This window comes from Nesoenas mayeri (genome assembly GCF_963082525.1).
Source record: "Nesoenas mayeri genome assembly, chromosome: 7".
NCBI classification, from domain to species: domain Eukaryota; kingdom Metazoa; phylum Chordata; class Aves; order Columbiformes; family Columbidae; genus Nesoenas; species Nesoenas mayeri.
Window position 1 is genome coordinate 20,086,081 of NC_137551.1, and position 11,539 is coordinate 20,097,619.

Sequence of the window (11,539 nt, forward strand, 5' to 3'; positions counted from 1 at the left end):
ACATTACAGATTATGGTACTATGTTATACCTTGATAACTTTACAAAAATAGTACATATAGTACAATAGTTCAAATGAAGTCGAGGGGAAATAAGAAACTGGAGAACAATCCAGAAAATCCCATCAGCATTTTTCAAAACAACAAACTTTTAGAACAATCAGAAGATGAGAAATTAATTGCACTGTCTTACTGCAAATGAAATTGTTCTGCTCAGAATCAGAAGCCTAAGCAGGAAGAACTATGTGCAGGGGGTTTTCAGGAGAGACAGTAATCATTTCCTTTTCCACAACAATATTGCTGTAAGATTATCTTCTCCCTTGGAAACTAAAGAAGTTTTACTGGCTAATGTTTAAGGAACTGTACATGCTCTACACTAACGGCAGAGTTAGAGGTTTTAAAGCCAGCTCCCTCAAACTCAGTGGTCTTAAGAGCAAATGAGAAATTGCCCAAAGCGAATACTTGCACTGTGGGCTAGTAAGGGAGAAATGACAAAAGAGAATTCCAAGCCCAAAGGGACAATTAAAGCTGTCTGATCAGGCAGCTCTTTATGTAGCTGTGAAGTAATCTTAGGAAAAACGAGGAATAAGAGTTTGCTTTCTATGATCTTTAATGTACATAAATACACAATTTAAAAATAGGGTTTTTGTTATATTTTATGTAACTAAATTAACTTAGCATATCTATATTTCACTACTTTTCCTGACATAACAACCAAATGCTTGAAAATGTAGTCCAAATAAAACCTCTGGGCAACAGATCTTATATTTTATCACATTATTTGCAAAAAGAAGTGTAGAAACTTAAAACGTAGAAAGAAAATTAGCATTGATTAAGTCATTAAAATATTTGCTGACTTCACAGGGGTGTATGAATGTATTTCATTAAACAAAAGATCACCATTTGGCTAATGATACCTAAAAGGCAGAATGATGTATGGTCAGCTTAATTTGGATTCTACTGATTCACAAAACTTAACCCTATACACTTTGTGTTTCTGTCATAACATAAAGGTTAAAGATTGCATACCGGTCTCAACCTAGAAATTCTTTATATTTAAAATAGTATTACTGGTTTTTACATCATCTCAACTTTTAACAAATTCTGTTTATTCTGAACAAAGGAAAAATGAACCTACCCTTTATCCTTAGCATGTACATCAGCCCCATGTTGCAATAAGAGCTGTACTATTTTTACACGGTTATACCCAGCCGCTAAATGTAAAGGAGTAGACTGAAACGACAGAATGTAAAAGCAATCAGTAACACAAAATCAAGGGTTCATTTTATATTTATTTTTTTCAAAACTTGTTAAGAGTGCTAATTACTGAAGCTGTAAAAATACCTGCAACATAGGAAAAAGGAAAAAAGAGTGCTTGAAATCAGACATTTGGTAACTGTGTTAATTGTTTACTGACTACTCTTAGAGTCACCATGAACACAAATCCTGATTAAGTTTAGGCATTATCAACAGAGATTCTTGTTAATGTCAGTGAGTGCAGTATGTTCATGGGAGGAGGGGAAAACTCTTCTAAATTCTCATTCCCCACAGAGCAGTCAAATAACTGCTCTATGATCTTCCCTAGCAAACGCACTCAAGCATACCCATCAGCAGCACCAAGGGCAAAGCTACAAATTAGTGAAATCTTATCCTCTTCATTTACAAACTGGGTTTGTACAGTTCCTAGAAGAGGAGTCTTATAACTAGAAGATGTGAAAATAGAGATGCAAAGGCATTTTGGAGATCCCAATATCTTACCACAAAGCCTTAAATAGGAAAATAAATTCAAGCAAAACCTAAACGAATGATTACACACAGTTAATGAAAATGTAGATGCCAAAAATTGATTCTCAGTGATCTGAAGCTCTGGTAGGCTAGGGGATGAACCCAGGAGACTATAAAGATTTTTTTAAATGGAGATTTTGAACATTTTTCATGTAGTTCTTTGCCAATACTTATATCTATGAACAGCTTGTTCCCAAAAGAGCAGTGACAACCTGCCTAGCATGTATGGCAAATAAGGGGCCTGTGTGTCTCTAGGAAAGTGACAAGAATCTATGAGAAGGCTTCTCTATTACTGCAGACATGAAGGTCAAACAGAAGTTCCAATTGAAAAGATACTTGTTTATTGCTTATAGATGGTAATACCTACATTGTCCTTTTAAGGCTGAACAAACAAAAAGAATCAGCTAGCTGCTAGAGAGATACAATCTTATTTTCCCACATATATTAAAGAAAATAACAGGGAAACACATAAGAGTGAACTAATTCTACAACAGGATTAAACAAAAATACCTTTCTGCCATCACTTGCATGACAGTTAACATTTAACGGTGTAAGAAGAGACATCATCTTTTCTTCATTTCCAGTCCTAGAAAACAAGATATGAAATGGACAAAATCCTTTTTATTCCAGATTTTAGTAGCTTATTATGCTTTTATATTTTTGCTTGCTATAATGTTCAGCATATCTGTTCAGAAGTCATACATTACTTCTGTACTGTCAGCATTAAAGGAAAGGCAAAAGGCATTTACAGTATTATTTTTGTGGCTTTATTCACAGATAACAGCCCAAGTTCAGCATCTAGATGGAATGCCAGCTGAAAAGTTATATATATATATATACACATTCATTACATACAAGCCCCCAGACAACTCTGAAAATATAACTAAATTCCTGATATCTTCCAAACATGCATACCTGGCGCTTTCTAAGAGTTCATCTTTTTTGTATTCACCTGGAAGACAAAAGTGAGATTCTTTAGTTGTTAGATAAATTATCTATACTTGTGAAGTTCACTACTTATCCTCCTCTTTCAAATTTTAGAGAACATAAGTGCTAAAAATCTGACAGTTGATGACTGAGCTAGCACAATAAACTGTTTATGCAGAACACATTCCACGACTGAGATGATGAAGGCCATATGGGAACTTCTATTTAGAACTACAAAACAGTGAGAAGTTAAAGTAACATCAGAAAGAAAAAAACCTTAAAATACTGTATTACATTCATTTGACTGTTATTAGTCATAATGTAATCTAAAGATTATCACTTACCAGTCAGCACTGCTTTCGCAGACGGATCTGCTAAATCCAAAGCTGTTCTTCCATCTGTGTTCCGGATGGTTGGTTCAGCACCATGCTGCAGCAGTACTACAAAATGCCAAAGTTTTCCATGACAAAACAATTCTACAAGACAAGGCTTATGAGATGCATCATTACTGTAAGCAACAAGCAACAAAAGAAAGATCCAGTTACTGATTCTAACTTCCCCTAGCAAATTTTTGATGATAGAATTCCTTAACATCAGCTGTGAAAAGTTTAACTAGTGAAACATGCCTGTACATATTTTATGAGAAAAGAGCAGAGCAGAGGTGGGACAATTACAGATTGGCAGAAGGCAATCTCAACTGAAAGACACTGACTGACGTACCACACAAAATGTAGCAGCAGCTACATTTTATCAGCTCCAGATCACTCTGCCTCAAATCCACAAGTGCCTGTGCCTGCCCTACACTGTATGCAGCCATAGCAGGCCATGCATCTTGCACTGATATTGAGGACAAACAGGCAATGTTATATATGCAAGTCTCCATATGTTCTGCTTAATAAAGTAAATGGGAGCAAACCACACAATCACAAAATTAGTTTCCTGACCTCATACGTAACTTTCTACCTCTTCCTAACTCTTAAGAACTGTGTAGGAAAAACAAGTGGTCAATAATTGAAGCTTAGCTCCTACCCGTAACTAATTTAATATGGTTGCTACATATAGAGCCAGAATGAATCCACTATTAAAACAAGTTTTGTTCTTTCCACTGCACTGCAAGCAGCAGCAGAAGACAGCATAAGAGCCTGGGCTGGAGTAGAAGAGAATCTAGCTCCATAATGTCACTCTAAAGCTCTTTTCCCATTATGTCAATGTGAACCTTCATACTTAGGCAATTATCAAAAACATCTAAAAAACTTGTTTCTTATAAAACTAGCATATAAATTTAGGTTTATACAAGATTTTTAGTTTTAATCCTTATGCCAACCACAGCTTCAGAGAGTAAAAATGGTCTTTAAAAGGTTCTTGATTTTTCACAGTGAAAAGAAATGAGTTAGTCACAGAAAGAGTGGGAGAATATTACCAATGCAGACATCTGTCTTGCCCTTAATGGCAGCTTCATGAAGGGGAGTGTAATTCCAATTATCCCGAGCATTAGGATCTGCACCATGCCGCAACAGAAGATTGACAACTTCGGCATGACCAAAAGAGCAAGCATTGTGAAGAGGAATAAGGCCTCCATCATCTCGTGCGTGGACATTGGCACCACTTTGAAGTAAATATTCAACTACATCCTTCCGACCAAAACCTGGAAGACATAAAGGGAAGAAAGGTATCAGCGTGGGTTAAGAGAGTTCGTTGTCCCACACACGCAGGTTAAACCAACTAACAGTAACCACTCTAACTAACAATTGCAACTGTCATTCTTTACTAAAAGAACATTTACGCACTAAGGCTATTTTTGAAAACCCTAAAAATTACATTAAAACCAGCAGAAAAGTAACACTCAAGATTACCGGAACAATTAATATCTTGATAGGGCTCCCATGAGTCATCAGCTTATTGCAAACATAACAAAAAGAACAAAAAACTGAAAACAAAACCTCTTTTTAAGTAATTTTATATGGCTATTAAGCCAAACTACATTTTGCATGATACTCTGCCCACTCAAAGCCAGTTTGTGGAAGGATCAATACTGAGCCCAGGGAGCAGTAAGATGAGACTGGCTACAAGCCAATGCACATACAACTCATATTCTAAGCTTTTAAAAAAAGGTTCCTAAAACATGACAAGTATTTTATAGAAACACATTGCTTGTTGTGGGTTTTTTTTGTTTGGCTGTTTTTTTCAAGCACATAAGCAGCACTGCTTTCAGGTTAAAACTAGAAGTATGAATGGCTATTTGCTTTCTAAGGAATAATTAAGATACTGTGCACACAGCTTCCATCTTTGAAACGATCACTTAAGAAAACCCCTATGGACATACAAAGTTTATCTGAGACCATTCTCTATTGAAGAAATTTATGACAGTATGCGTAAGCATAATTTAAAGATATTCATAATATCTATTTTCAGTGATGCCTAAAATGATTATAAATATTTGATCATGACTGAAGCACAGAAATAGTCTTACACATTCTGAAGCACTTTTTCACAATCCTGCAATTCAATTTCATAGACAGCAAAAAAATATGTCCACTTGCACATTCGGGGTTAGAAACATACCATAAATGAGGTACTTAACTCTTATAAGCGCATTCTATAGTTACTATTGCTTAATTTCAGCTGTATCTTGCACATTTATATAACAGCAAATAAACCGGGACGTCAAACTTAACAACTGTATCCACGTTTTCTCTAGTATCTTCACAAGAGGACTGAATAACTTAGGACTTCTGCCTGTAGTCATTACACCCATCTGGTCACATTCCAAAGGCCACTGCCTACAGAAATCCCCCAAAGGTTTCACACAGGTCTCTTTGGGTCTCAGGATTATTAGGGCAGGTAAGAGCCATGTTTTGTATATATCAGACTTGTGCCAAGTACCTTCTGGGAAATAACCTGCATCTGCAGGACATGGCATTCCTTACTTTAAATATGAGTTGCAAACTTTTCCTGAAGAGCTGCAGAACTGGATGGGGACAAAGTCTTGGGCTTTTCCCTCAGCCTGAATCATGACACAGTTGCCAACACCAGTGATACATAGACTGTAGCAAATTTGAACTGTGTTACAACTCATCCATGGAACATCAATAGGTAGGTATTAAGTCCATGCAATCGTAACCTAGAAATTTCAGTGACATTTCAGTGACAAAGTTACAGAAAAGTGTGAGAAGTGCCAGCACCTTAGTTACAACTGAATGTCTTTAGTTGCAACTCAGCTTTTCATAGCACATTAACTAAAACCTGACTATTCTGTAAATCCTTCTCCCAGACTGACAGCAACCGGAATTTCGAAGCAAAAAGCACTTTTGCTACTCAGAGTTCGAGAAACAAACACTGCCATTATTAAGCAATTTCTGGATCCTGCTTGCTGAGTGATCTCGTTTACAAGCTGTATAAGCAAAAACCAAAAAGGCTAGAAAAGGTATTCAGAAAAGCCTTTATTAAATTCTATTTTTCTCCCTCTTCTCTCAGAAGTCTGGTAAGAAAACCCATTTCCCACAGATTTCTGATTATTATAAAAATAATTTTATGTGAAACTTTTTAACCCCAAATGAACTCCAAGGTATTTTCAAGTAATAGCCACAAGACTAGACTGACGATGTGCTCCAATTTTTTAAAATACATTACTAATAATACAAATCTTGGTTTGCTAGCACCTTGACTTCAATAGAACCACATACTGCACAGCAAATTAACTTCTGAGTCTCAACATTACAGTTACCCATCTCATAACTAACAGAAGGTACCCTGCCTGTCCTAACAGCAAACAGGAGCTCAGCACACTTCACATGAGAACTGGATCAGACCCATGGTCCATGCAAAAACAATTTACCTGCACAAGAAGTCATATTCAATGCACAGGCATACATATTTCTGCTGCCAAAAAAAATCAGTACCTATTAACATATACCCATGCAGCCATACTGTCTACAAATTACATGCAGCATATTTCTAATTATTAAATATATTTAGCTTTCATAACTAGATATTATAAATATTGTTGCCTTAAATGTGTCCTCCTGAATTCTCATCTTCAAAATTTCAATAAATTGTTTCTAGTCTGAATGTATTCTCTAAATTTGCTAAATTCTTCAACAATTTACTCAGATGAGACTTTTTACAAGTCCTACAAACACATCAAAGCTGTTACTTGATGACAGACTGCTTGGTATCATCTTCTTCTTCCCGTACCAAAAAAGGTTTTCCAGAACTGCTTTAGTTATGTTAGAAAAGTCTCTGATCAAATTCTCTGTCCAGAAGCTACACTTCTGGTAGCTAAACGTCGCTCTTTATTGTGGTTTAACCTGGCAGGCAGCTAAACACCACTGACGACCATTCGCTCACTGCTCCCCCACCAGAGGGATGAGGGAGAGAATCAGAAAAAAGGTAAACCTCATGCATTAAGACAAAGACAGTTTAATAGAACAGGAAGGGAAAATACTAATAGTAATAATAATAGAATATATAAAACAAGCGATGCACAATGGAATTGCTCACAACCTGTTGACAGACACCTAGCCAGTTATCGAGCAGCAGACGCAGCCCCCTGGCCAACTCCCCAGGTTTATACACTGAGCATGATGTCATTTGTTATGGAACATCCCTTTGTTCAGCCTGGGTCAGCTGTCCTGGCTGTGTCACCTCCTTGTTTCTTGTTCACCTGCAGCCTTCTGGCTGAAAACTCCTTGACTTGGTATAAAACCTGCTTAGCAACAACCAAAATATCCGTGTATTACCAACATTCTTCTCATACTAAATCAAAAACACAGCACTATATCAGCTACTAGGAAGAATATTAACTCTATCCCAACCAAAACTAGGGCATTTGTACAGAAGAGACTCCTGACCCTCAAAGCTTTGAGGTATAGCCATGTTTCTGAATGGAAAATACCAACCTTAGGAGGAATCAATATCATAATTGAAAATCAGCTGTAGTGAACCTCATGATAGGTGTAGAGAATTCCCCTGAATGTCCTCTATTTAGTATATAGGTTCAATCAGATACAGTTCACGAGCAACCCATAGCTTTTTCTCAGTGCAGATCCTGCAACCATTCAAAAATAACCTAAGTAGTATAGCAACACCCCTAAACTACTTAAAATTATTTTAAGGTTGAGACAGGCTCATTTACATCATATCAATTTTTGCAACTTGTCTTCAGCACTGACTGCACAGCAGGGATTCCTTACTTCCTTGTGGAAGCATCTGTACGAGAGGGCACCATATATGGAAAGAGAAATACTTCCTCATTATTTTCTAAAGGATGTATATGTACAGAGGAAGTGGCCAAACTCTGTATGATGGTCTCCTTCCTCTCTCTTGTTTTCACTGAGAATGGAAAGAGGGGACTGACTTTGCTGACATAGGGAAGGGAGCCACTATCTACTGTAACAGTTCCTCTTTGCTATTAGTCCACTGTTGCAAAAAACACTTCACTGCTTTTTTTTTTAAATACATTGTCATTTTTAAGGGGTGGATTTTTTTTTTTTCGCTCTTGAGCTTCTATCAAAAGACCAATTATATGGTATCACAGCTTGCAACTGTGCAAGATAACTGTATCTTCATCATGATCACTTTATTTCCTACTGCAAAGTAGAAGGGCTACCCATGGCCTCCAGCTGTCAACTCTTCTACCATCTATGACACTTATTGCTCCCTGAAAAGTTACCAACTTTTTAGCTGATAAATCCTGAATGTTAATCACAACAGAAACTCGTAACTGTACATATATATATATAAAATTTACTTATTTACAGTTGCTGTCATGTCATAATTGATATTCACCTAATTTTGATGGGACAAAAAGCTAACACAAACAACTGAGTGCCAGTTCTTCTCCTCTGCCCCAGGTGTTCTATTTTTTTTAAACGAATTTTAGTTTGCAGGAAGGGCATTTTGGTTCCTGCTGAGTCCCTGAAACCTTGTGATACTTTCAAGTTTAACATCCACTGTGATGGAAAGGATTGACTTGAACAAGTACACGTAGCATATGGTGAGAGAGGACTGAGCCTATTATGTTGCAAACGGTGGTGGGCTCTTGACTTAAGCTTCAGTACAACTTATCTACCACCCACACAATTGTGTACTACAAAATCTAAAAAGCAACCTTCACTAGGATCCCAATATATATTGCTTCTAATAATGATGCACACCTAGGGAAAGCTTGTAATATTTTTAAAAAATATTTTAAAATCCAACTTTACAAAATAATATACGGAAAAAAGAACAATTTGGTTTATTTCTTTAAATTGTTAGCTAAAATCTGCGAAAATACTTAAAAAATGGAACGCAAGTTCAGACTCCAGAATGCCACTGCAATGAGAAAAAAGGGCAATACAAAACCTGCCTTCGTATTTCAGCTCCCCCTCTTCCATAAACTAAGTCTTGAAACTGCACGAAACTAACTAGAGAGTTTTGTTATGTATTTTCTAAGAACACACATCAAGAATAAACAAAGCAAGAACACAGCAGACTTTTGCTTTACTTCCTGGAATGTAATTTCCTTTAGAGACAGAAGACAAAAGAAGGTGTATTATTCCAACTGTGAATAATGGGGGAAAAGCAAAACAAAAACAATAACCCCCAAATCCAGGAGTTACTTATGTCCATCTTTCACACTGAGTCTACTACAAGTAGGCTGACAACAGCAGAGTTCTACCTGAAGCAGTGCAAGAGTGTTAATTCAAGCAGTTATACAAGTATTTTATGTTATATGTTAACCAGAAACTTTTGGCATCTCTTATAGTCTTGTGAGAGGAACATTTAACTTCTCTATATCAAGTCTGAAGTGGGCATAAGCATGGCAATGGCCTCTCCCATTCACACACCAACTTGTTTAACATGAGAAGTTTAACAACTACATTAACTGATTGCTATACATTTTTTAAAGAAAAAGCTTTCTATAGATCAGGAATTCTGTTTTTTAAGTCACTTTTTCAAAATGCAGAAAATATACTCGTTTGTTTAGTACTTCAGAGTTCAGTAGTGAACAGGCAGGACTGTTGCATATAAAAAAAAAGTGCCGCAAAAATGTTTTCCTCTGACAGGATATTTTGTCTCCTGGGCTCTCTTGTCAATCAAGTTTCTTAAATCTGTGAAATGCAACTCCTGATGAGGCTTTCAAGAACTTAGACCTCTTAAGTCTACTGAACACAAGGAAAGGACACCTTAAGTAGAAACCTTCTCCAAAACAATCCAGTGAAGAAACAAACATCTTTATTACTATCCATGTCGTTTAGGTGAAAACAGGCTGCTGTCTTCTGCAGCTTGCCAGCCTTGGGGTCCCAAATCTAACACTGTAATCAAATCAAAACAAACATCATGAAAACAACAGTCACAGTCAGGTCTTTGTCTGAAAAGGTGGGATGCAATCTTCTGGCCTGTTGCCAGCGAAAGCAGTTGTTCTGTGATGTCAGCTGTTTGCATATTTAAGTCCCAAATTAACAAAGCCTATTTAGTAAAGAGAAGAAAACAAAAAGCTTATGAACAGCATTATCTGACAGGCACCCTTCATGGGTGAAATTCCAAAAACAAGCGGGCTTACTGAAATCAATGGGAGCAGTACCCAGGACATATGTCACCTGTTAGAGCTCACACACAACACCACGAACAGTCAGAACCTCAGTCCAGGTGTCCCCAACAGAAGAAACAAGACGCCACCTGCACCACGCAGCAAACAGCGGGTGACACCTCAGCAGCGAGGGTCGCGCCCAGGGCCGGTCACAGCCGCAGGATGGGCGCCGGATGCACACAGGGCCGCTGTGCCCACCCTGCCCCCGCTGCTGCGGGGCCTGCGCGGAGCCTTCGCACCCAGCGCGTCCCCGCGGCCCGGCCCTGCCCAGGCCCCGCGTCGAGAGGGAAGCGGAGCAGCGCGGCCCGGCAGCGGGCCTGGCACCCGGCGGGGCTGTCCCCTGGGCTCCCCTTCCCCACAGAGGCGGTACCGGCGGCCTGAGGCCCGTACCTGCGGCGAAGTGCAGCGGGCTGGACTTCCTGCCTGCCGTGTCGCGGCTGTTCACGTTCTCGGGCCGCACCAGCCGCTTGACCCGCTCCACGTCCCCGTTCCGGCAGGCCTCGAAGAGCTCCCGGGCCGGCTCGCCCCCGGTGCCGCAGCCCGGCGCCTCGGCCAAGGCGGCCGCACCGCCTGCGCACCGCCGCGCCGCCATGCCGGGCCGGGCCCGCTGGAGGCGGCCGAGCAGCCCCCGCCGCCCCGCTCACAGGCCGCGGCCCTGCGCGGCGGCAGCTCCACACACGCGCCGCTGGGCGGGGCGCTCGGCCCGGCGCTGCGCGGCGGAGGGATCCGGGCGGAGCAGCGGCGGCGCAGCTGCCGACCTCCCTGCGCAGGCGCGCTCCGGCAGGCTGGGCACGCGCGGGGCGTGCGCGCGTGGGCGGTCGCACTGAGCACGCGCAGTGGCGCGGCTGCCCGCGGGGACAGTGGGTGGTGCCGGGCGGTGCCGGGCGCGCTGGGACGCGGCTCTTGCGGCCTCCGGGCGGCTCGGAGCGGAGTCCGGGGCCCGCGGGTCCTTACCTCGGCGGCGGGTGTTGCCCTTGCGCTCTGGAGGCGCTGTCGGGGCGGACGCCCATCGCTGGGGCCCAGAGCCGGGAATGCGCTGCGGCGGCTGCTGCGACCCAGGGAGGGCCCAGGACTGAGGGGGTTCCCGGCCTACCAGCCGCTTCCACTGCACGGGACTCGTGTGTCAAAGTGCTGTCTCGTCTCTGCTTCCCCGCGAAGGCCCTTTCTGCCGCGAAAACGATCTGAAGCTGGGATTCCTGTTAGTGCAAAACAGAAGCAGTTTTTCTGTCCACTTCTTTCAAACTTAGGGAGGAAACA

General features: G+C 40.7%; 1 protein-coding gene across 5 annotated transcripts in view; it reads right to left on the reverse strand.

Moving 5' to 3' along the window:
- Positions 1-10,976, reverse strand: part of TNKS2 (tankyrase 2) — a 31,659-nt gene extending 20,683 nt beyond the window's left edge. For all 5 annotated transcript variants that reach the window (XM_080347480.1, XM_080347479.1, XM_080347478.1 and 2 more), the window contains exons 1-6: positions 10,673-10,976; positions 4,130-4,354; positions 3,054-3,149; positions 2,698-2,734; positions 2,293-2,368; positions 1,136-1,230 (exon numbers count right to left, since the gene is read on the reverse strand). In XM_080347480.1, coding sequence (XP_080203606.1) covers positions 1,136-1,230; positions 2,293-2,368; positions 2,698-2,734; positions 3,054-3,149; positions 4,130-4,354; positions 10,673-10,874 — 731 coding nt within the window. In that variant the 5' untranslated portion in view covers positions 10,875-10,976. The remainder of the gene's footprint in view (positions 1-1,135; positions 1,231-2,292; positions 2,369-2,697; positions 2,735-3,053; positions 3,150-4,129; positions 4,355-10,672) is intronic.
- Positions 10,977-11,539: the final 563 nt, after the last annotated feature.